Below are 26,284 nucleotides of genomic sequence, written 5' to 3' on the forward strand. Positions count from 1 at the left end.
CTGAAATCTACTGCCGCAGGGCCGTGAGACATTCATATGTAATTTTTGAACTATCTGACGATTAAATAATATAAACAATACTTAAATTCGTACATTACAACAGTGACTACACTCCAGGCCAGATCCAAGACCACCCCAACCTCTGTCGTCGAGCTACAGTACGCGGACGTCGCCTGCATCTGCGCACATACAGAGGCCGCACTCCAGGATATAGTCGACGTATTTACTGAGGTGTACGAAAGCATGGGCCTTACGCTAAACATTCATAAGACAAAGGTCCTCCACCAGCCTGTCCTCGCCACACAGCACTGCCCCCCCAGTCATCAAGATCCATGGCGCGACCCTGGACACCATGGACCACTTCCCCTATCTCGGGAGCCTCCTATCAACAAGAGCAGGCATCGATGACGAGATCCAACACCGCCTCCAGTGCAGCCTTCGCTCGCCTGAGGAAAAGAGTATTTGAAGACCAGGCCCTCAAAACTGCCACCAAGCTCATGGTCTACAGGACTGTAGTAATACCCGCCCTCCTGTATGGCTCAGAGACATGGACCATGTACAGTAGACACCTCAAGTTGCTGGAGAAATATCACGAAAGATGTCTCCGCAAGATCCTACAAATCCCCTGGGAGGACAGGCGCACCAACATCAGCGTCCTCGTCCAGGCTAACATCCCCAGCATTGAAGCACTGACCACACTCGATCAGTTTCGCTGGGCAGGTCACATAGTCCGCATGCCAGACACGAGACTCCCAAAGCAAGTGCTCTACTCAGAGCTCCTTCATGGCAAACGAGCCAAAGGTGAGCAGTGGCAACGTTACAATGACACCCTCAAAGCTTCCCTGATAAAGTGCAACATCCCCACTGACACCTGGGTGTCCCTGGCCCAAGACCGCCCTAAGTGGAGGAAGTGCATCCGAGAGGGCGCTGAGCACCTCGAGTCTCAACGCCGAAAGCATGCAGAAATCAAGCACAGACAGCGGAAAGTGTGTGCGGCGAACCAGTCCCACCCACCCCTTCCCTCAGTGACTATCTGTCCCACCTGTGACAGAGTCTGTGACTCTCGTATTGGACTGTTCAACCACCAAAGAACTCACTAAAGGAGTGGACGCAAGTCTTTCTCGATTCCGAGGGACTGCCTCTGATGATAACACTCCAAAAAGTACTTAATTGACCGGAAAGCGCTTTGAGACATCCAGTGGTCGTGAAAGGCGCTATGTAAATCCAAGTCTTTATTTAAGCCAACCATGACATGCAAGACCCCACCAACGACATGCAGTCTCTGAACATTTCGCCCAGTGAGAATGTAATAGGTTAATTACTCTTAGGAAGCACAGCTTCTGAATGATTTCAATCATCCGCTTTTGATTTTGTGCTGATCCAGTCAAATTTATTTGCATGTTCAAGTTAAAAGACACAAACAACAGAAATGTTGTCATACCTAGCTTTTTCATTTCCTAGCTCTTGTCTGCAAACACTCTCCAAGGGCAATACTCCAAGCTCTCTCCATGACAGTAATGCAGCAACAGTGCACTTTCTGTAGTTTGGGCGTCTTCGTGCACAATGATTTATTTATTTTTCACCCACATCGACCCTGCCCCCCCCCACTCTGTTCTTTCGCTCAGTTTCACCAATATAGCGGTCGAGCAAAATAACCAGATTATTTATAAGAAAAATTATTTAAGTATTCCTGGGACTGAAATCTACTGCCCAGAGCCTGTGAGACGTGCAAATGTAATTTTTGAACTATCTGCCAAGCATAAACTACTCCTTTTAAATAATATAAACAATACCTAAATTTGAATTCACAAACACGTGATTGAACGTATTTAATTTCAAACAGGTGTCTAAAAATGACATTCTTGTCAGTGAATTACAGCATAGATGGGCAAACAGGAGAAGAACTTTGCTTAATAGCTTTCGTGTAATCGTGCAAGGAAAGAAAAATATTGGTTGCACATAGAGTTAGTGTGGTGAGGCCAGCTGTAACAAACCCAATTTTATTCAATTTCCCCCATGCTCTCATTTAGTGTGAAAGCAGGCCTTATACTTACATCTGCCATTTTGCTGAGATTAACAAGCAGAGGACGATACAGAGGAACGTTTTGCAAGGCTATGCTCCCAGCGGGGAGTTTAACCTGGCCCGAATTGTGCTGATCTTGATTTTCTGGAGTGGAGCCTCAGATAATTTACCCTTGTATCCCCTTAGTTTTAAAAGGTACCAGAATATATATGTTTTAACAGTCATTTTAAAAATATTTCTCTTGCCTTTTCTGACGCATTTAGATTGCTTGGTGTTCTTGGCCATCATTTCCCTACCAATAATGTAAGAAATGTAACTAGAGACGTATGGTATCCGTGCGTGGCCTGCTTCTGTGTCATTGTTCTCATTTAAGTAATGAAACTGGTGCCCAATAAAGTGGACATTGCTCATTACAACGTCTCACTTGCCAATAATACTTAAAATGTAAATATATAGCATCGCAGATGGTCCAAACCAGCATTGTGTGTTCTGACGAGAGAACTACAAAACAACCAAGAGCTATTTATTAAGTGGGAAGAAGAATAATAAGCTCTCCTTTATGATGGAGACACTTGTCTGATACAGGTGCGACGTCCAAAATCCGGAGACCCAGCGGCCGCCATTGTCAGGCCGACTGAGAAGTCGTCCGACACAAAAAAGATGGCCGCTGCCACCTAGCCTTTAAGAGTGGCCAGGGTGCCCCAGCCACCACACCAAGAACCAAGAAGCTGTCGGTGCCATTGCCCTCATGTCCAGCAGAGTGCAAGGCGGTTGTCGTGAAGGCGATAGAGGGTCGGCGCGTATGGTGGTGATGTCATCACTGTGGTGCAGAGCAAACCCATTTTCACCAACGGAGCCCCAGGGGCAATTCCGGGAAGCAGCGCTCTGGCCGCAGTGCCCGGGTGAAAACCTTTAGTGCCCCGCGAGGCGCGAATGGGCCTTTTTCGCAAGGGCAATTTCCCCCCTGCCCCCCCCCCCCCCCCCCACTCTTTGTGTTTCATGTACGAGAACACTTAGATCCCTTTGTTCCGCAGCATTCTCTAGTATCTCCATTTAAATAATATTTTGTTTTTTGGCTTTCAAAAGGTAATTGGATAAGTACCTGAAGGAAAACAAATTGCTGGGCTACAGGGAAAAGGCAGGGGAGTGGGATGGGCTGAAGTGCGCTTGCAGAGAGCCGGCACGGGCTCGATGGGCCGAATGGCCTCCTTCTGTGCTGTAACCATTCTGTGATTCCACGATTCTACACTATTTTCTGTCCGACTTGGCAGAATATATCAATCCATTATCTCTGGTGCTCCAGTAATGTCTGCTCCCTCCACATTTGTTATTTGTACCATCAGAATTACACTGAATCTGCCATCTAAATTCAAACAGAGGTCCAAGAAATTGGAACATAAACCTGTGGGTTACATTTGGTACTGTACCCACCTTAAAGCACTCTGAAATGTGACTTGTATTTCACTTATCCTCTCCTATGAAGCGTGTTCTCACCATGTTCTGGTGCAAGTGTTTCTTGCAGTCGGGAAATTGCGGCTGAGCACTTGTGATCCTCTGAGATTCACTGTCTGTGAGTAAGAACATAAGAACATAAGAAATAGGAGAAGGAATAGGCCACCTGGTCCCTCGAGCCTGCTCCGCCATTTAATAAGATCATGGCTGATCTGATCTTGGGTTCCGCTCCACTTCCCTGCCCACTCCCCATAACCCTTAATTCTCTTATTGCTCAAAAATCTGTCTATCTCCGCCTTAAATATATTCAATGACCCAGCCTCCACAGCTGTCTGGGGCAGAGAATTCCATAGATTTACAACCCTGAGAGAAGAAATTCCTCCTCATCTCAGTTTTAAATGGGTGGCCCCTTATTCTGAGACTATGTCCCCAAGTTTTAGTTTCACCTACAACCTCTCTGCATCCACCTTGTCGGGCTCCCTCATTATCTTTTATGTTTTGATAAGATCACCTCTCATTCTTCTAAACTCCAACGTTCCACACCAGGCGTTGCCGGGACGCGGAATCTCTCCTTCGGGATTGATTTTTGGTTTTGGTGGAAATTGGGCGGGCGGTAGCCGGATCGCGACCTCTGACCATCCAATGCCACTGGCGAGAGGCCTGACTACGTTTCCTGGCTAATCGTTATTATCTTTAGGTCGACAAGTTTCTCACACATTTCAAGCAGCTCGCCAGTCTGGGGGGGCCCGAACATCCATCATCTCCAGCCAGTACCACTAAGTAGGGGTGGGGGCGGGCACTTCTTAGGGAGGGCAGCGGAGGTTTTGGCATCACGGGGGTTGAGTTTTGTGATACCAAGAAGAGCACAAATTCTTCTAATGACTGTAAAAAAAAAAAAAATACAGGCAACTCTCGATTATCCGGGTCCCTCGGGGATTGGGCTATGCCGGTTAAACGATTTCTCCGTTAGAGCGAGTTGATATTATGAAGTTAAAACTTCAATGAATAAATACTGTGCAATCAGCTATAAACAGTAACAAGGCAGTTAAGAATGGACATTGCCAGCCTGCATGCAGGTGGCCTCGAGGAGGAGATTGTCTAGCTCCGGGGTTCCGGAGCGTGCTGCCTTCCCAGGCCGAATGGACTCCGACATCAGCAGCCCGATGCCTTTCTGGACTGAAAGGACTCTGATGTCAGCGGCGGCCGCGAGAGACAGCGGCTGCAGCAGCGCGCACACACACGGAATTTTAAATGCAGTTACAATGCAGTTACAGATAATAGGGGTGATTGCGTGGTCCATTGCTCCCAGTGGGGAGTGTTGCTAGAGAATGGCGACAGGTAATAGGGGTGATTGCATGGTCCAACACTCGCAGTGGGGAGTGTTGCTAGCAGAGAATAACTACAGATAATAGGGGTGATTCCATGGTCCATCCGTTGCATCCGTGTGCAGATAATCACGATTTGCCTGTATATAAGTTTTAAACCTTACTCTTACTTTTTTCTGAGCGGCCTGCAGCTACCCCTTTAAGAACCATTGGCTAGGTCGCTCAATAACAAGAAGACCTGAAAATTGCATTGGGCTCCTCGCAATGTCAAAGGACCCCGATTTGTTATCCTGCCTGTTTTTGGCCCATTTCAAGCACTCTGCCAAAATGGCGGCAGCCCAGACATCGGTGTGAATTTTCATTGTGCTACCACCCCATTCCCTCCTGAGTACAGGGATGTAAATCGGCCCTCTATTATCCAGAACCATTCTCTGCTAGCACCACTCCCCACTGCGAGTGTTGGACCATGTAATCAACCCTATTACCTGTCGCCATTCTCTAGCAACACTCCCCACTGGGAGCAATGGACCACGCAATCACCCCTATTATCTGTAGCCATTCTCTGCTAGCACCATTCCACACTGCGAGTGTTGGATCGTGGAATCACTCCTATAGCCAGACTCTGCTGAATTTTGCTAAGTGCAGCCAGGGTTTGCTGCTTGTATTCACACCAGCCCGTGATTTCCACCCTCTTCATTTCACTGGGCAGAAAAATCAAGGGCTGAAGATGAGTGTGCAGCAGGAATCCATGGCCAGTATCTGAAAGTTTGAATGCTAATTAGAAGTACGATGAAAGGACATTTTAAGTTATTTGATGATAACAGCTTCATATATGCATTGCTAAAGTTTCAGAATAAATAAAATGATTGAAAATGAATCTTGAGTAAGGGCAGATGAACGGGCTTTGAGTCGATGGCACCAGTTGAAAGAGGGAGTACTGCCACAAGCAAGAGGCTGTATGTTCTTCTGATTCTGTTACTTTAAACTGACACTGGCTCACGGCAGTGAATGCCATGAGATGTAGAAATATACCAGCTAACTTGTATAGCAGACAAAACGATATTTTTTACTTGTTAATTCATTGGGGGTGAAATTGCCCAGCGCCTGGTTTTGGGCGCATAATTTGAAATAAAAGAAAATTTAGCGCCCGGCGAGATGAGCCGCTAAATTGCGCGGAATTGGATGACAGAGCAAAATAAATGTGCGGGGCATTCACGGGGCGCGACGCTCAGTTCCGCGCTGAGTATGTCACAATGTCCCTCCCCTTTTAAAGGGGAGGGCCACTGCGAACTCTGCAGCCACGTTAGTGTCGCCCACTGGGCCACCAGGGAGGGTGTTCGCCGGGCCAGCACCCAAGAGGGGATGCTGTGCTGTATATTGGCAGCCCAGCTGAACCAGCGGCTGCCATTGCCGGGCCGGCAGGGAAGTCGGCCGACACAGAAAAAATGAGGGTGTCGGCGCAACCACCTCCCCTCTAAGGGCGACCGGGGCGCCCCAGCCACCACAGCTTCTCCTCCTGCATGCAATTTCCCCCGCCGGGCGATAAGGGGTCGGCGTGGACGTGCTTGCGCTGCGCCAGGCTGCTAGTCGCGGGGCACAGCGCAAAGCCTTTTCGCATGCCGAGCTCCGGGGGAAATCCCGGGGGGGAGGGGCGCTCTGGTGCCCCCCGCCCCGGAATTGGGGGGGGGGGCAAAAACCCTTTAGCGTCCTGTAACAGGCTTTTCGCAAAGGGGCAATTTCAGCCCCACAGTGTTTAATTTTTGCTGTGTAAGAATTTAAACTGTGCCTGGTGCTGATAAAAGTTTTTGTTGCTGAAAATTCAGGAGAAACTTCTTTATCCAGAGCGTGGTTAGAATATGGAACTCCCTACCACAGCGCGTAGTTGAGGTGAATAACACTTCAGGGGAACATATGGGGAGAAAGGAATAGAAGGATATGTTGATGGGGTTAGATGAAGTAGGATGGGAGGAGGCTCGTGCGGAGCAGAAACACAGTTGGGCTGTAAGGCCTGTTTCTGTGCTGTTAATGCTATGTAAAATTTGACCCTTCTTGGTGATGGTTAAAGTCTTACTTTTCCTGTATGTTTATTTTGCAGGACCCTTATGGCTTTGGGTTGCCATGTTGGCATTGCTGATGACCAGGCAGAAGAGAAGGTGAAGCAATTAAAGCTTCCCAGGAAGTGAGTACCTTGAGCAAACATATCATCTGAATGTGTGTGTGTGTGTGCTATATTCTGTTTTCTATAATGCTGAAACCTTAACTTCCAAGGTATGGTTGTTGTTATTCCCTCCCCCTTTTCTCCCTTGCCAATGTAACAGGATGTTCACATATCTCTGAAGCAGTCTCTGGTCTGATAAAGAGATTATCAAAAAAAAATCAGCGCAGCTTATTTGGCAATCAGGGCTTATTTGGAGTTTATTCTTTTGCTAATTAAGTTAATCTAGGAGTTAAGTCATGGTAGGAGAACTCGGACATGTGTCATGCTCCTCCTGTACTATGTGGGAACTCGGACGCTTCCAGTATCCCTGACGACTATATGTGCGGGAAGTGTATCCTGCTGCAGCTCCTGACAGACTGCATTGCGGCACTGGAGCTGCAGGTGGATTCACTCTGGAGCATCCGCGATGCTGAGGATGCAATGAATAGAACGTTTAGTGAGTTGGTCATATCGCAAGTAAAGGTTACACAGACAGATAGGGGATGGGTGACCAAAAGGAAGAGCAGTGGAAGGAAGTTGGGCAGAGGTCATCCCCCTCCAAAACAGATACACCGCTTTGGGTACTGTTGAGGGGGATGACTCATCAGGGGAGGGCAGCAGCAGCCAAGTTCATGGCACTGTGCTATGGACTTGGCTACCTCTGCTGCACAGGAGGGCAGGAAAAAAAGTGGGAGAGCTATAGTAGTAGGGGATTCTATTGTAAGGGGAATAGATTGACATTTCTGCGGCCGCAATCGAGACTCCAGGATGGTATGTTGCTTCCCTGGTGCACGGGTCAAGGATGTCTCAGAGCAGTTGCAGAACATTTTGGAGGGGGAGGGTGAACAGCCAGTTGTCGTGGTGCATACCAACGATATCGGTAAAAAATGGGATGAGGTCCTACAAGCTGAATTTAGGGAGCTAGGAGTTAAATTAAAAAGTAGGACCTCAAAGGTAGTAATCTGAAGATTGTTACCAGTGCCATGTGCTAGTCAGAGTAGGAATTGCAGGATAGCTCAGATGAATACGTGGCTTGAGGAGTAGTGCAGAAGGGAGGGATTCAAATTCCTGGGACAAATTCTGGAGGAGGTGGGACCAGTACAAATCGGACGGTCTGCACCTGAGCTGGACTGGAACCAATGTCCTAGGGGATGTGTTTGCTAGTGCTGTTGGGGAGGGGTTAAACTAATATGGCAGGGGGATGGAAACCTATGCAGGGAGACAGAGGGAAGTAGAATGGGGGCAGAAGCAAAAGATAGAAAGAAGAAAAGTAAAAGTGGAGGGCAGAGAAACCCAAGGCAAAAATCAAAAAGGGCCACATTATAGCAAAATTCTAAAGGGGCAAAGTGTGTTTAAAAAGACAAGCCTGAAGGCTCTGTGCCTCAATGCGAGGAGTATTCGTAATATGGTGAATTAATTAACTGCACAGGCAGCAATTAATGAATATGATATAATTGGCATCACGGAGACATGGTGCCAGGTGACCAATGCTGGGAACTCAACATCCAGGGGTATTCAACATTCAGAAAGGATAGATAGAAAGGAAAAGGAGGTGGGGTAGCATTGCTGGTTAAAGAGGAAATTAATGCAATAGTAAGGAAAGACATTAGCTTGGATGATGTGGAATCGGTATGGGTGGAGCTGCGGAATACCAAAGGGCAGAAAACGCTGGTGGGAGTTGTGTACAGACCACCAAACAGTAGTAGTGAGGTTGGGAACAGCATCAAACAAGAACTTAGAGATGCGTGCAATAAAGGCGACTTTATCATGGGCAACTTTAATCTACATATAGATTGGGCTAACCAAACTGGTAGCAATACGGCGGAGGAGGATTTTCTGGAGTGTATTAGGGATGGTTTTCTAGACCAATATGTTGAGGAACCAATTAGCGGGCTGGCCATCCTAGACTGGATGATGTGTAATGAGAAAGGACTAATTAGCAATCTTGTTGTGCAAGGCCCCTTGGGGAAGAGTGACCATAATATGGTAGAATTCTTTATTAAAATTGAGAGTGATAAAGTTAATTCAGCGACTTGGGTCTTGAACTTAAGGAAAGGTAACTTCAATGATATGAGACGTGAATTGGCTAGAATAGACTGGCAAATGATACTTAAAGGGTTTACGGTGGATAGGCAATGGCAAACATTTAAAGATCACTTGGATGAACTTTTTAACAATTGTACATCCCCGTCTGGAGTAAAAATAAAACGGGGAAGGTGGCTCAACCGTGGTTAACGAGGGAAATTAAGGCTAGTATTAAATCCAAGGAAGAGGCATATAAATTGGCCAGAAAAAGCAGCAAACCTGAGGACTGGGAGAAATTTAGAATTCAGCAGAGGAAGACAAAGTATTTAATTAGGAGGGGGTAAATAGAGTATGAGAGGAAGCTTGCCGGGAACATAAAAACTAACTGCAAAAGCTTCTATAGATATGTGAAGAAAAAAAGATTAGTGAAAACAAATGTAGGCTTTTGACAAGAGGTTTGTGTGCAAAATCAAAGCACATGGTATTGGAGATAATATATTGACGTGGATAGGGAACTGGTTGGCAGACAGGAAGCAGAGAGTCGGGATAAACGGGTCCTTTTCAGAATGGCAGGCAGTGACTATTGGGGTGCTGCAGGGCTCAGTGCTGGGACCCCAGCTATTTAAAATATACATTCATGATTTAGATGAAGGAATTGAACGTAATATCTCCAAGTTTGCAGATGACACTAAGCTGGGTGGCGGTGTGAGCTGTGAGGAGGACGCTAAGCGGCTGAAGGTTGACTTGGACAGGTTAGGTGAGTGGGCAAATGCATGGCAGATGCAGTATAATGTGGATAAATGTGAGGTTATCCACTTTTGTGGCAAAAACACGAAGGCAGAATATTATATGAATGGCGGCAGATTAGGAAAAGGGGAGGTGCAACGAGACCTGGGGGTCATGGTTCATCAGTCATTGAAAGTTGGCATGCAGGTAGAGCAGGCAATGAAGAAGGCAAATGGTATGTTGGCCTTCATAGCTAGGGGATTTGAGTATAGGAGCAGGGAGGCCTTACTGCAGTTGTATCGGACCTTGGTGAGGCCTCACCTGGAATATTGTGTTCAGCTTTGGTCTCCTAATCTGAGGAAGGACGTTCTTGTTATTGAGGGAGTGCAGCAAAGGATCACCAGACTGATTCCTGGGATGGCAGGACTGACATATGAGGAGAGACTGGATTGACTGGGCCTGTATTCACTGGAGTTTAGAAGGATGAGAGGGACTCTCATAGAAACATGTAAAATTCTGACGGGACTGGACAGGTTAGATGCAGGAAAAATGTTCCTGATGTTGGGGAAGTCCAGAACCAGAGGACACAGTCTTAGGATAAGGGGACTGAGATGAGGAGAAACTTCTTCACTCAGAGAGTTGTTAAAATGTGGCATTCCCTACCGCAGAGAGTTGTTGATGCCAGTTCATTGGATATATTCAAGAGGGAATTAGATATGGTCCTTACGGCTAAAGGGATCAAGGGGTATGGAGAGAAAGCAGGAAAGGGGTACTGAGGTTAATGATCAGCCATGATCTTATTGAATGGTGGTGCAGGCTCGAAGGGCCGAATGGCCTATTCCTGCATCTATTTTCTATGATTCTATGTTTGCTGCACTTGTTGAAAATGGCATATAGGTAGAACTCTCAATGTCGGCTGGAAATTATTGTTGGTTGGTGTTGGCTATCACCTCTGTACTATAGTCACCATACTAAGTAATATTGGGACAGTGTATCACACTTTTCTCATTCACTATTTATCTCATACTGCCAAGTTGACAATTCTAGGGTCTTAAAAGAAGTGGCTGCAGAGATAATGGATGCATTGGTTGTAATCAATTCCCTGGATTCTGGGGCGGTCCTAGCGGATTGGAAAACCGCAAATGTAACGCCCCTATTTAAAAAGGGAGGCAGACAAAAAGCAAGAAACTAGACCAGTTAGCCTAACATCTGTCATTGGGAAAATGCTGGAGTCCATTATTAAGGAAGCAGTAACGGGACATTTGGAAAAGCATAATTCAATCAAGGAGAGTCAGCATGGTTTTATGAAAGGGAAATCATGTTTTACAAATTTGCTGGAGTTCTTTGAGGATGTAACAAGCAGGGTGGATAAGGGGGAACCAGTGGATGTTTTGTATTTGGATTTCCAGAAGGCATTCGATAAGGTGCCACATAAAGAGTTACTGCACAAGATAAAAGTTCACGGGGTTGGGGGTAAAATATTAGCATGGATAGAGGATTGGCTAACTAAAGAAAACAGAGTGTCGGGATAAATGGGTCATTTTCTGGTTGGCAAACATTAACTAATGTGGTGCCATATGGATTGGTGCTAGGACTTCAACTATTTACAATTTATATTAATGACTTGGATGAAGGGACTGAGTGTAATGTAGCCAAGTTTGCTGATGATACAAAGATGGGTGGGAAAGTAAATTGTGAGGAGCATACAAAAAATCTGCAAAGGGATATAGACAGGCTAAGTGAGTGGGCAAAAATTTGGCAGATGGAGTATAATGTAGGAAAATGTGAGGTTATCCACTTTGGCAGAAAAAATAGAAAAGCAAATTATAATTTAAATGGAGCAAAATGCAAAGTGCTGCAGTACAGAGGGACCTGGGGGTTCTTGTGCATGAAACACAAAAAGTTAGTATGCAGGTACAGCAAGTAATCAGGAAGGCAAATTGAATGATGGCCTTTATTGCAAGCGGGAAGTCCTGCTACCAACTGTACAGGGTATTGATGAGGCCACAGCTGCAGTGTTACGTACAGTTTTGGTCTCAGTATTTAAGAAAGGATATACTTGCATTGGAGGCTGTTCATAGAAGGTTCACTCGGTTGATTCCGGAGATGGGGGGGTTGACTTATGAAGATAGGTTGAGTAGGTTGGGCCTATACTCATTGGAGTTCAGAAGAATGAGGTGATCTTATCAAAACTTATAAGATAATGAGGAGGCTCGACAAGGTGGATGCAGAGAGGTTGTAGGTGAAACTAAAACTAGGGGACATAGTCTCAGAGTAAGGGGCCATCCATTTAAAACTGAGAGGAGGAGGAATTTCTTCTCTCAGAGGGTTGTAAATCTATGGAATTCTCTGCCCCAGATAACTGTGGAGGCTGGGTCATTGAATATATTTAAGGCGGAGTTAGACAGATTTTTGAGCGATAAGGGAGTGAAGGGTTATGGGGAGCAGGTAGGGAAGTGCTTAGTCCATGACCAGATCAGCCATGATCTTATTAAATGGTGGAGCAGGCTCGGAGCCAGTTGGTCTACTCCTGCTCCTATTTCTTATGTTCTTATGTTCTGTCTAAACCTCCTTCTGCCCTGCAACCCTCCAAGATCTCTGAGCTTTGGCCACTTGTGTATCCCTGATTTTAATCACTCCACTATTGGCTACTGAGGAGCTGAGCTCTGGAATTCCATCCCCAACCTCTCTACATCTCTCTCCTCCTTTAAAGCACTCCCTGAAACCTATCTCTTTGACCAAGCTTTTGGTCACCTGTTCTAACATCTCCTTATGTGGCTCGGTGTCAAATTTTGTTTTGCTAACACTTCTGTGAAGCGCTTTGAGACGTTTTACTATGTTAACAAAAGAACATGAGAACATAAGAAATAGGAGCAGGAATAGGCCATACGGCCCCTCCAGCCTGCTCCGCCATTTAATATGATCATGGCTGATATGATCATGGACTCAGGTCCACTTCCTTGCCCGCTCTCCACAGCCCCTTATTGCCTTATCGTTAAAGATGTTATATAAATGCACGATGCTGTTGTTCAGGCAAAGAGGCATCTGTGCATCAGGTGAAGGTGTGCATTAGGGTAATGAAACTTCTTATTGTTGACATGATTAGTACTTCAGTGGAAAGCGCATCATGTTCCAAGGCTGCAGCATCACATGTGTGGTTGATTGTTCACCCTCCTTTGAGCTCAATTTTGGCTAGGAGTTGCTCTTTTTTTTGGAGTAATTTGGTTTTTCTGGCGTGACTTAAAAATCCCCATTTTCCCCAATCAATTTGCATCAACGTAACTGAGTTAGTTACGATTTCTTTAGTTTAGTTTGTTTTCTCACAAGGGGGCGTTACCAGCCACCTACGTTAGTTCTGCCCATTTAGGCAACTTTGGCCTGCTAATAGTTACTCCAATTCTACTTAGGCCAGCGTATGTGGCCACTCCAGAAAACCTTTGCGGAGAGTTAAAGAAATCAGCGCAGGTAGGTATAATCAGAGGCCATTCGGCCTGGGATAGGGGCGGGAAGGGAAGTGGAGAGGACCTGCACCTAAAGCACCAAGACTTACAAAGCACTAAATCTTGGAAACAAACAGTTCTAAGAATTCAATAACAAATAAAAAAATGAAGTAAGTCCTACCTTCATCTTAAAACTCGGCCTGGGAAGGCAGAGGGCTGGCCGGTGTGGGAGGCCACTCGGCCTGGGCTAGGGGTGGGTAGGAGCATTGATGGTGCTCTTGCCTGGAAGATTCTGTCAGTTCTCCTGCCCGCCCGCCCAGAGCCCAGGCCGAGTAGCCTCCTGGCACGATCGACCTCTTAGAAATCACACCGAGAGGCCATTCGGCCAAGGCTAGGGGCAGGCGGGCAGGAGAACGGCTCGTGCTCCTGCCTGGATGATTTCTATCAGTTCTCCTACCTGCCCGCCCAGAGCCCTGGCCGAGTGGCCTCCCGGTGTGATTTCTAAGATTAAAGTGACCAAAGCTTCAAATCAAATGGAACTAAGCAGTCCGTGCAATTACCACTCCATGCCCCTACTCACAACATTTGGCCGTCATTGGATCCCACACAACGGCTGCAGCAAGACACGGAGAGGCTGGGGGTGAGAAGATACTGCGCATGCGCGGACACTCCACTGTGCAGGTGCAGATGCAGACGTCCCGGCACTGTTTTCGGTGCAGGACACTGGCTCCACTCCTGACTCGGCTGGCCACGCTGCACAACCACAGGGAGGAGGCCGGACAGAGGGCAAAGTGGGAAGGAAATTTTTCGGTGCACTTCTGAACGGAGAAAAGTGCCGCATCTCCAGTGAGTACGCCGAAAATCAGGTTGGGCCAAAATTGAGCCCTATGAAACTAGCCTTGATGCAGAGATTTCTGTAAGTGAGCCTGGTGACTTACTGACAAGCCAACTTGAGCTGGAGTCTACGCTATGCTATGGAAGTTGGATTCAGCCGGAGCAGAACAAACAATTGCAGCACAGGGCTCAACATCATATCATAGTACAACACAGAAAATCATTTATAATAAAAGCAGAAAATGCTGCAAAACACACAACAAGTTCGGCAGCATCTGTGGAGAGAGAAACAGGGTTAACGTTTCAGGTCGGTGACCTGTCATCATTTGCTCAGTTTGGTCGATTAAGAATATAAATTAAAGCATGAATGCCATTTTTAAAAACCATAGAAGATACTCAGTATTCAAAAGAGTTAAATAATTAGGCTGCTTAAACAAAGGTGAGTGAATGCTCCCAGGTGCTTGGTCGGGTCGCCTGAAGGATATATAGTGTTCATCCAAAATATATTTTAAAATGTCATCAATCAATTGTGATTTTATTTAACTGTCATGAATATATTCAGGTTAGAAAGTCTTTTTTTCCATGAGATTTCCTAAGCATCTCTCCGCCCCCCCCCCCCACCACCTCTCCACCCCATCTGAAGACTACAGTACAATCCCTCAATTAATTCTCACAGAAAGTCAAGCAAAACTGCTTTTGCCCACAACAATATGCATTTTTTACTTCTGGGAGAAGTGCTAGAATCCGTGACTCAGATGCAAGCTCATTGATAATGTTTGATGCTGGCATGACAGAGCTGGTATAGGGTTGAAGACCCTGAACTGATGCCACTCGGTCTCTGGCAGCTTGTCATGGCAGGCAACTGCGGAGCGTCTCCACGATGACTGGATAATCCCACTCGTTCTATAATTTACTAAAAGTCCTCGGGTGAGATATGGCGAAGGAGCGGAAATAACAGAACAGTTGGCCTGGATCAGAAGCAAGACGTAGATGATTGGAAGCATGCTGACTCAATCTGCCCACATTCTTGCTTCATTCTGCTAATCTGAATTTAATCCTTAAAATTTTCAAATCCAGTCTGAATGAAGGCCTGAAGAAAATCAGATCTTTCAAACGACATCTGCAATTATTCCATTACTCCACATGGAGCTTCATGATTAAAAAAAAAAATGAATTGGCATTTGGGTGATTCTGGAAAGATCACATTTATTATCTGTGGCTAATTATCCTGGAAATGTGGTCAGCCTTTTTGGGCAATGACATTTCGGCTGTTTTTTTAATGATGGGTCACAAATGACCAGATTCTTTGGGGACGATTTTGATCAAGGCCGCTGGCCGCCCAAGGGCCGCCGAGGTACCCGACGGTACTTTGGGCGGGATATTCATCGCCGAGGCCCTCGAAGGTTGGCGGGCATCAAATGGATGGCATATGCCAAGTGTCGCGAGGATGGAGTCGAGCCCACGGAGAGTCGATTAGCTGGGGAAAAAAAATCATCAGTAAAAAATTTTTAAAACTCTCGGCAGACCTTCAGGGGACCCCATCCAGATAAGTCACTGTGGAAAAAATATATATAAAATGTTCACTAACCTTTTTTACAGGATCTTCATGCTTACCGTCGGGGACAGACCAGCCTCCAGCCAGCGGTCCACACCTGTTCTGGCGCCGACTTCCACCCACATGAATATGGGAGCTCAGCAGGCGGGAGGTCAGTTGCGCCACTCGGCCGTCCGTTGACGTCAGCGGGCGGTTCCCGGCGGCTCTGCCTTCCCGCCTGCTCCGGGCCATCTCAAAAGTGGCACCGCGCGGATCTTCCAGAGGAATGTGGGCGGCAGTTGGTGGCAGTGGGCAGTGAGTTGATCAATTTCGGCCCCATTGAATTCAAATTCACAACTTGTCATGGCAAGATTTAAATTCATGCCCTCTCGGTTAATAGGCTAGCACTATAACCTCAATTCTACTGTACCCAATGAATGCTGCATTAAATCTGATTGCAGGTGGTCATCCTATCGTTTCAGACATCCAGAATAGCCATCACTCCAGACTGGGGTCTTGGCCTCGAAGACCCTGGAAATCCCTCATTTGCATAATTAGTTTAGAGCTTCTTTAACCGGGGCCTGCCATTGGCCCTCTCAAATGGCCATCTGGCATTTCCTGCCACTCACCTGTAGGCATATTGATGTGGATGCCCATAGAACATTTGTAGGATACTGTATTGACCCTTGATTGGCTGACCTACATTGGCTTCCGGTTAAGCAACACCTTGATTTCAAAATTCTCATCCTTATTTTCAAATCCCTCCATGGCCTTGCCCCTCCCGATCTCTCTAATCTCCTCCAGCCCCACAACCTTCTGCAATGTCTGTGCTCCTCTAATTCTGCCCAATTGAGCAGCCCTGATTATAATCACTCAACCATTGGTGGCCGTGCCTTCAGCTGCCTAGGCCCCAAGCTCTGGAATTCCCTCCCTAAACCTCTCCGCCTCTCTATCTTTCTTTTCTCCTTCAAGACGCTCCTTAAAACCTACCTCTTTGGCCAAGCATTTGGTCACCTGCGCTAATTTCTACTTGTGCGGCTCGGTGTCAAATTTTTTATCTCATAATACTCCTGTGCGGCGCTTTTGGGACATTTCACCAAGCTAAAGGCGCTATATAAATACAAGTTGTTGTTGTTGATACTTTGCTGGGGTCAGCAACGCACTCAGGCCGGTGGAGAATAGTCGACGACTTTCGGGACTCTTGTATTTACCGTGCATGCGATGGACGTCTCAAATAGGTTTTGCAGAACCAATTCAGTTCCCCACAAACATATATTTTTTTTAAAAACATTGTCCCTCCTGAAGCTCAGCTGTCCTTGTAGCTTGACTTATGTTCTTGTAATTTTTGTTTCTTGACTGCTGATTTGCATCAAAGAAATATTGCTCCTCTGCAATATATTTTTTTGTCCTCTGTTGAAATGTTAACCCACTTGCTCAATGTCTTTGTGTCTGAAAAGCCCCTGGCATTGAAGTGCTCCTGCATATTCTGGATGGAATGTAATTTCTGAGAAGACTTTGAAATATTGTCCCTCGGGCTTTTCCTAAATCTCATGCATATTTTTCCTTGATCCTTCTTTACCTCTTAGAAAACTGGTCAGCCTTCACAAATCTCTATTTTTTGTGTGATTAATTTTTATGTTTAAGACTTTTCCTGTGAGAGGAAGATTGATAGCTTCCTACCAGTTGACATCTAAATCTTAAACAAAGCTTTTTATTACCTCAAATGTTGGGCTACCATTGCATTTATAATTTTAATATAAAACCAACTTGAAAGCTTACAGCTCCACAGAACAGTGGCTACCAGTGCCAAACTGGCACCTGTAATATAGATGGGCCATTAATTACATGGGGCTCAATTTTCCCCAGGAGTTGCTCCGTTTTTTTTGGAATAGGCTGCTTTATCTGGACACTTAAAAAAAAAAATCCCCAGTTTCCCCAATCACTTTGCACCAGTGTAACTCACTTAGTTACGTTTTTTTAGATACGTTTTTTTTTCTCAAAAGGGGGCGTTACCAGCCACCTAGGCGATTTCTGGCCATTTAGGCAACTTTGGCCAGCTAATATTTACTCCATTTCTACTTAGGCCAGTGTATGTGGCCACTTGAGAAAACCCTTGCGGAGAGTTAAAGAAACCGGCGCAGGTAGGTACATCGGAGGCCATTCGGCCTGGGATATGAGTGGGAAGCGGAGTGGATCTGGATCTGAACCAACCAAGCCTGAGCAATGTTAAATAAATCAATGAGGAGTGCATTCGCAAACAAGAAATTAAAAATTGACGTCCTACCTTCATCAAACTCAAATTCATCTTTCTGCACTTGGCCCGGGAAGGCAGCGGGCCGGTGCGGGAGGCCACTCGGCCTGGGCTAGGGGCAGGAGAATGCACTGGGAGGCCACTCGGCCTGGGCTAGGGGCAGGAGAACGCACTGGGAGGCCACTCGGCCTGGGCTAGGGGCAGGAGAACGCACCGGGAGGCCATTCAGCCTGAGCGAGGGGCAGGAGAACGCACCGGGAGGCCACTCGGCCTGGGCTAGGGGCAGGAGAACGCACCGGGAGACCACTCGGCCTGGGCTAGGGGCAGGAGAACGCACCGGGAGGCCACTCGGCCTGGGCTAGGGGTGGGAGAACGCACCGGGAGGCCACTCGGCCTGGGCTAGGGGCAGGAGAACGCACCGGGAGGCCAATCGGCCTGGGCTAGGGGCAGGAGAATGCACCGGGAGGCCACTCGGCCTGGGCTAGGGGTGGGAGAACGCACCAGGAGGCCACTCGGCCTGGGCTAGGAGCGGGAGCAAGCGAACTGGCCAGCATCAAGTGCCACAGAGAGGCTGCAATTCAACGGAGAAGCTGAGGTGGGGGGCGGGTGGTGAGGAGGGAGAGAGAGAGAGGTCACAAGGCTCAAGGGAGAGGAGGGAGAGAGGAGAGGACAAAAGACCTTTGAATGTGGTCTATCCATACAGACCTTGGGGGGAGAGAGAGAACTGCGAACCTGTGCTGTCTGCTTTCCTGCCACTTTGAGCTTCTTTGAAAGTTTAACTTCAGGTATGGGGGCAATACGGACAATGCCATACCTTGTGCGAGCGTTCTGCATCATTGTGCTACGTAGGAGACAATTGATTAGAGCTTATCACATCAGGAACATCAGAGCCCATAGGCTGCTGGGCAGGAGGCATTACCTGCCTCGGGAATATCGAGACAGGCGTTCATACCTGCACCTGAGTGATGCAGACTGTGTCAGAAGGCTGCGTTTCCGCAGAGAAGTTGTCCGTGAGATCTGTGAGTTGCTGAGACCAGACCTGCAGCCGAGAAGCATCAGATGGACTGCTTTGTCAGTTGAAGTGAAGGTTACAGCTGCACTTTCATTCTATGCTTCTGGATCATTTTAATCTACAACTGGAGATGTGTGCGCCATCTCTCAACATGTAATACATGTCTCCATTTGCCAGGTCACGGCTGCATTGTATGCACGGAGGAATGGCTTCATTAAGTTCCCAATGATGGCCCAAGCAATCCATGACAGGGCTGTGAGGTTCTCGAGGATTGTTGGCTTCCCAAAGGTACAGGGATTGTACCCACATCGCCTTGCGAGCACCTTTGGAGGATCCCGAGATGTTCAGGAATAGAAAAGGCTTCCACTCCATTAATATGCAGCTCGAGTGTGACAACATGCATCGCATCATGTCAATCGATGCAAGATACCCTGGCAGCACCCATGATGCGTTCATCCTACGCAACAGCGCTATATCTGCCATGTTTGAGCAGCAGCCAGAAGAGCAGAGCTGGCTACTGGGAGACAAAGGGTACGGCCTCACCACCTGGCTCATGACGCCCCTACGTGTAATCCGGACGGAAGCTGACCGTCAATACAACATGTCGCACATTGTGATGCACAGCATCCTAGAGAGGACCATTGGTATATTGAAACCGCGTTTCCGATGCCTGGACCATTCCGGAGGCTATTTGCTGTACTCCCCTGAGATTGTCGGTCAGTTCACTGTTGTGTGCTGCACGCTGCATAACTTAGCCATCATGAGGCAGCAGCAGCTGGTAGTAGAAGACCCACCTGCGGTGAGAGTGGCTGATGATAATGATGTGGAAGATGCAGGTGATGAGCAGGAGGAGGAGGAGGATGATGACAAGGATGAGGGAACCATGCAAGTGCCTGAGGCCGGAGCACGACGACGGAGGAGGGCTGGCCATCGTGCTCCTTTAACGATTGCTCGAGCCTTGCATCAGCAGCTCATCCGCGATCACTTTCCTGATGCCCGAGGGCTCAGCAACAACTATTCTACATGGACATATTTATTTTTTGGAACTGTTCCGTAATGTTGTGTTGTATTAATGGAACATAATTCAGTTTTAATGTCAAATATATTTTATTCAAAAGTCTACAATGTACTTAACTTTACTGTAATAAAATTATTCTTGTATCAAACTTTACTTTAATATGTCTCTTTAAGATCACTTAAACTTTAAGATCACTTATAAAGTTGTAAATTTACATAACTTACAAAAAACTTTTAATTTGAGAACAATTACAACAGTAACAACATCAACAACAACAAAGAAAGGCTGCATCCATCTCTCGTCCCCCTTAGTCTAACACTGCCCGCTGCGCTTGGTCTTTGACTCTCCACTACCCCTGCCCGCAGGCTGTGGCGCAGTGATTTTGGGCTTGGTACCAAGCTTAGTCTTTCAAACATCTCTGGTAATGCACGCTTCTTCAGGGGGGTGTCGGATGGTAATGTGGAGGGCCTGGCTTGGGGCTCTTCAGAGGCTGGTGTGGGGATTGCAGTGGGAGTGGCAGTTGATTCTGTCAATGAACGCGTGGTCTGGGTGTGTTCCATTATTGCAGCAGGTAACTCGCACATGCCCTCCCTCATGTGCCCTGACAGTGAAATGTTCCCTCCCTGTTGGCCTGTACTACCCCTGACCATCCCTCACTCATTGCCAGTTCCGTGCTTTGCGCTACCTCTGACACTCCTTTCCTCAAAGCCATTGACATGGTTTTCACTACCTCTGACATTCCTTCCCTCATGGACATTATTCCCTCACTGATGGTCCCGGGCATTGCCTGTTACTTCTCCCGACAGTCCCGCTATCTCATCACTCACCCCACTGATGGTGTCCAGGAGTGATCGGGTAAGGCCAATGCTCTCCCCGCTCAATGCCATGATCTGAACCACATCTGTTGCATCCTGCATCTCAGGACAGCGTGGTCGATTGCTCCTTCTCCTCACCCTGGGTCTGCCTCGCTGCATCCCAGTGGGACCCGCAGCCTCGGACTGCGGGGCTCTGGGTGTTACTTGCCGCAACCTCAGAAGGTGGGAAACCATGGAATGTCCCACCAGCACTCAAGCCACTAGTCACGGAAGGGGGGAAACCATGGAATGTCCCACCAGCACTCAAACCACTAGTCACGGAAGGAGGGAAACCATGGAATGTCCCACCAGCACTCAAACCACTAGTCACGGAAGGGGCTGCCAACTCCATGAGCTGCACCTGCTCTATATTCAGTACAAAGGTGGCAGCTTCATCCAGCTCAGGCCACTCCCCTTCCCCCCCCCATGTTCTTGGTCTGAAGGGTTGGATTGTAAGATGTTCTCTTCAGGCTCATCCGCGAGTGAATCTTCTTCTGCATCTTCAGGATTGGCCTCAAGTTCTGCAAAATATAACAGAACAGTCAAACGGTTAGAAGCAGAGGAAGGGGCAGGATGGGTGACATGAGTAGGCTCACACATAGCAAGCCAGGCAGCAGGTTGATTTGAAGGGCCACGATGAGTTTTCAGGAGTTACCCTCTCCCTCGAGTGTGGGCCCAGCTTGTGTAGTGCTGATTGTTTTTCTCCAGGCAGGACCCATCAAAGCCGCGACCCTCTCTTCCAAGGGTGTCAGTGCGTGCATATTTGCTGGGCCTCATCCTGTTCGAGTTCTTTCCCTTTTGTTGTGGGCCAATTTCTTCTGCAAAGATGAAAATGCAACTTTTTAGAGAGGGTGTCTTTTTGCTGGGTGGGACATATACAGCTGGTCACATTTACAATTGCAATTGCATTGAATAAATGAAAATATTACTTACACTAACTACTTGACCAAGGTCCCGCCATTTCTTTTTACACTGGCTTTCAGATTTCTTGGTGTTCACCAATGCGCAAAAATCTTCTGCAACTTGGTTCCAGCGACTCTTCATTTCTTTTGGTGGCACTTTTATGTGACCTCTGCTGGTATCCAGCTCCTGCCATCAGTTCTCAATGACAGTAACTAGTGTCTCCACTTCTTCCAGCTAGAAATTCTTTGTCCTTGGTCCACGTTGCTGCATTGCTGTATTGCTGCAGCTGCTCTGAGACACTCACAGCACTTTTCCAATGCTCTTAGACACACAGTACTGATTTTGCATGCAGCAGTGATTTTTCCAAACACAGCACTCCTTCTGCCCCGCAGACACAAGTAGCTCTTTAAAAATGGCCGATTGCCAACTCTGAGCGCTACTGTGCATGCGTGGCCATCACTTTTCTCCACTGCGCACGTGCAGACGTCCCGGCACATTTTCCAGTGCAGAATGCAAGCTCCACCCCCTGAGGCGACTGGCCAAGCTGCACGGCTGCAGAGAAGAGGCTAAACAACGGCGAAAGTAGCAAGATTTTTTTCAGGAGCATCTCCTGCCGTAATGAAGCGCCACAACTAAAAACAATAAAAAACGGGCTCAGGGAAAATTGAGTCCATAGGATGTACAACCATTCAGCTCAACAGGCCCATGCTGGCGTTTATGCTCCACACAAGCTTTCTTCCACCTCTCCTCCTTTAACCCACTCAGCATAACTTGCTGTTCCATTCTCCCTTGGTGTTTTTCTAGCATCCTCTTCGATGTTATCATTACAAAGCCTTATATTTTTTCTCATTTCTGGTAGCGGTGATGAAGTGACAATTTGCACCTAGATTAGTAACCGTTCCAGTGAAAAGGACAATCTACCACATAATGAAAAATAGTACCTGCATGCTAAATGTATTTTAATTGTTCTCCAATAGTGGTGGCACAGTGCAATTATTGAGGGAACACGGGGATGGAAATATCATTGTGGTGCATGAATTGATACCAATGGAACTGTCAACTTTTGTGATGGCACCTTGAAGCACTTTTAGTACAATATTATTTACTTATAAAGTTAAAAAATAAAAACAAGAAAGAGATATTTACAGAGCTGGTAACGTGGAACTTGCCGCAGCAATATTAGTACCATTTTTGTTTCATGTTGCTCTTTGGCTCTGTGATTGGGAAGGAAATTCCCCTTCAAAGTTTTTGTACTATATGAGAACAGTTGTTTCTGATGCCCTCTTAATATTCCTCTGCAAAAATATGGTAGGTATTCATTCATCTGCATCTTGTTATCAGTCATTATTATTAAGTAATGCTTATCTCTCCTTAACATTTTTGTTCAACGCCCCTATGATTTTTTTTCCCTCCTGGATTGCTCATAGCTGTGTCCAGGAGACACAGCTCGATGCCAGTGTTCTCTTTAATTCCTGAAGACTCTAGGACAATCCTGGATGATTGGCAACCCTGCTCTGCAGGCGGCTGGCTCCGCTGTGCTGCTCAGGTGCTCAAGGCCTGCAGTCGGCTCCGCTGTGCTGCTCGGGTGCTCAAGGCCTGCAGTAGGCTCCGCTGTGCTGCTCTGGTGCTCCAGGCCTGCAGTAGGCTCCACTGTGCTGCTCAGGTGCTCCAGGCCTGCGGTCGGCTCCGCTGTGCTGCTCTGGTGCTCAAGGCCTGCAGTCGGCTCCGCTGTGCTGCTCTGGTGCTCCAGGCCTGCAGTAGGCTCCACTGTGCTGCTCAGGTGCTCCAGGCCTGCAGTCGGCTCCGCTGTGCTGCTCGGGTGCTCAAGGCCTGCAGTAGGCTCCGCTGTGCTGCTCAGGTGCTCCAGGCCTGCAGTAGGCTCCGCTGTGCTGCTCGGGTGCTCCAGGCCTGCAGTAGGCTCCGCTGTGCTGCTCGGGTGCTCCAGGCCTGCAGTAGGCTCCGCTGTGCTGCTCGGTGCTCAAGGCCTGCAGTAGGCTCCGCTGTGCTGCTCGGGTGCTCCAGGCCTGCAGTAGGCTCCACTGTGCTGCTCGGGTGCTCAAGGCCTGCAGTAGGCTCCGCAGTGCAGGATGGACTGCCACCCAAAGCCTGCCGGAAAAATGCGAATGAGGCAGAACTCCAGAAATCTGCTGGGGTTTGCAAGAGGTGAATTGGGTGGGCAGAAAGCCAGTACTGCCACGGTTCTGATGGTGAAGTAATCGCTGAGGAAAATCCAGGCCGATGTATGTTGTTGAGAATAAGACTCCCTCATTGAAGTGGTATTTTTCTCCACTTCCCCTTTTTTTAAATAGGCCATAGAATTGCACAGAATTTACAGCACAGAAACAGGCCATTCGGCCCAACTGGTCGAGGCCAGTGTTTATGTTCCACACGAGCCTCCTCCCATCCTACTTCATCTAACCTTATCAGCATATCCTTCTATTCTTTTCTCCCTCGAAATTATCTCGCTTCCCCTTGAATGCATCTATGCTATTCGCCTATAGTATCAGCTGTGGCTCAGTGGGTAGCAGTCTCACCTCTGAGTCAGAAAGTTGTGGGTTCAAGTCCCACTCCAGGGACTTGAGCACAAAAAAATCTAGGCTAACATTCCAGTGCAGTGCTGAGGGAGTGCTGCACTGTTGGAGGTGCTGTTTTCCGGATGAGACATTAAACTGAGGTTCCGTCTGCCCTCTCAGGTGGATGTAAAAGATCCCATGGCACTAATACAAAAGCAAAATACTGCGGATGCTGGAAACTAGAATAAAAACAGAAAATGCTGGAAATCTCAACGGGTCAGGCAGCATCTGTGGAGAGAAAGCAGAGTTAATGTTTTGGGTCGAAGCCCCTTCGTCAGAACTGGAGTGTTCAGAAAGAACACATTCTTAAGAAGCACTAAAAGGGGGAGGGGAAGAAAGAACAAAAGGGAAGGTCTGCGATAGGTTTGAAGACAGGAGAGATTAGAGAGACAAAAGGGATGATGGGCCAAATTGAAATGGTAATGCCAGAAGTTAGAAAAACTTAAGTCAAGATGGGGTGTGAATGGCAGGATAATGACTAACTGCCATGAGAGACAAGGAGAAAAACAGAAACAGGCTCGGGGAAGGGAGCCAAAGATTGGCAGGGGTTACACTCTGAAATTGTTGAACTCGATGTTGAGTCCAGAAGGCTGTAAAGTGCCTAAACGAAAGATAAGGTGCTGTTCCTCGAGCTTTGTTGGAACAGTGTAAGAGACCGAGGACAGAGAGGTCAGAATGGAGTGGAGAATTAAAATGACAGGAGACTGGAAGCTCAGGGTCACACTTACGGACTGAACGGAGGTGCTCCACAAATCGGTCACCCAATCTACGCTTGGGCTCCCCAATGTAAAGGAGATCACATCGTGAGCAGCGAATACAGTATGCTAAATTGAAAGAAGTACAAGTAAATCGCTGATTCACAAAGATGGAGTATTTGGATAGAGGGAAGGGAGGAGTTAAAAGGGCGGGTGTTGCATCTCCTGCGCTTGCATGGAAAGGTGCCGTGGGAAGGGGTGGGGGTGACTGCAGAATGGACCAGGATGTCGCGGAGGGAGCGGTCCCTTCGGAATGCTGAGAGGGGAGGGGAAGAACATAAGAACATGAGAAATAGGAGCAGGAGTAGGCCATACGGCCCCTCGAGCCCGCTCTGCCATTTAATACGATCATGGCTGAACTAATCATGGACTCCATTCCACTTCCCCGCCCGCTCCCCATAACCCCTTATCCTCTTATCGTTTAAGAAAATTGTCGATTTCTGTCTTAAATTTTCAATGTCCCAGCTTTCACAGCTCTCTGAGGCAGCAAATTCCACAGATTTACAACCCTCTGAGAGAAGAAATTTCTCCTCATCTCAGTTTTAAATGTGCGGCCCCTTATTCTAAGATCGTGCCCTCTAATTCTAGTTTCCCCCATCAGTGGAAACATCCTCTCTGCATCCACCTTGTCAAGCCTCCGCATAATCTTATACGTTTTGATAAGATCATCTCTCATTCTTCTGAATTCCAGTGAGTAGAGGCCCAACCTACTCAACCTTTCCTCATAAGTCAACCCCCTCATCCCCGGAATCAATCTAGTGATCCTTCTCTGAACTGCCTCCAAAGCAAGTATATCCTTTTGTAAATATGGAAACCAAAACTGCACGCAGTATTCCAGGCCTCACCAATGCCTTGTACAGCTGTAGCAAGACTTCCTGCTTTTATACTCCATCCCCTTTATAGAGAAACATAGAAACATAGCAAATAGATGCAGGAGTAGGCCATTCAGCCCTTCGAGCCTGCACTGCCATTCAATGAGTTCATGGCTGAACATGCAACTTCAGTATCCCATTTCTGCTTTCTCGCCATACCCCTTGATCCCCCTAGTAGTAAGGACTACATCTAACTCCTTTTTGAATATATTTAGTGAATTGGCCTCAACAACTTTCTGTGTTAGAGAATTCCACAGATTCACCACTCTCTGGGTGAAGAAGTTTCTCCTCATCTCGGTCCTAAATGGCTTACCCCTTATCCTTAGACTGTGACCCCTGGTTTTGGACTTCCCCAACATTGGGAACATTCTTCCTGCATCTAACCTGTCTAAACCCGTCAGAATTTTAAACATTTCTATGAGATCCCCTCTCATTCTTCTGAGCTCCAGTGAATACAAGCCCAGTTGATCCAGTCTTTCTTGATAGGTCA

At 47.3% G+C, this 26,284-nt stretch overlaps 1 protein-coding gene across 1 annotated transcript in view; it reads left to right on the top strand.

The window, feature by feature from the left end:
- ryr2a (ryanodine receptor 2a (cardiac)) overlaps window positions 1-26,284 on the top strand; it is a 924,147-nt gene that overhangs the window by 340,199 nt on the left and 557,664 nt on the right. The window contains exon 25 of the mRNA XM_070890953.1: window positions 6,896-6,979. Coding sequence (XP_070747054.1) covers window positions 6,896-6,979 — 84 coding nt within the window. The remainder of the gene's footprint in view (window positions 1-6,895; window positions 6,980-26,284) is intronic.

The sequence above is a fragment of the Pristiophorus japonicus genome, chromosome 9 (genome assembly GCF_044704955.1).
Source record: "Pristiophorus japonicus isolate sPriJap1 chromosome 9, sPriJap1.hap1, whole genome shotgun sequence".
Classification (NCBI taxonomy): Eukaryota; Metazoa; Chordata; class Chondrichthyes; family Pristiophoridae; genus Pristiophorus; species Pristiophorus japonicus.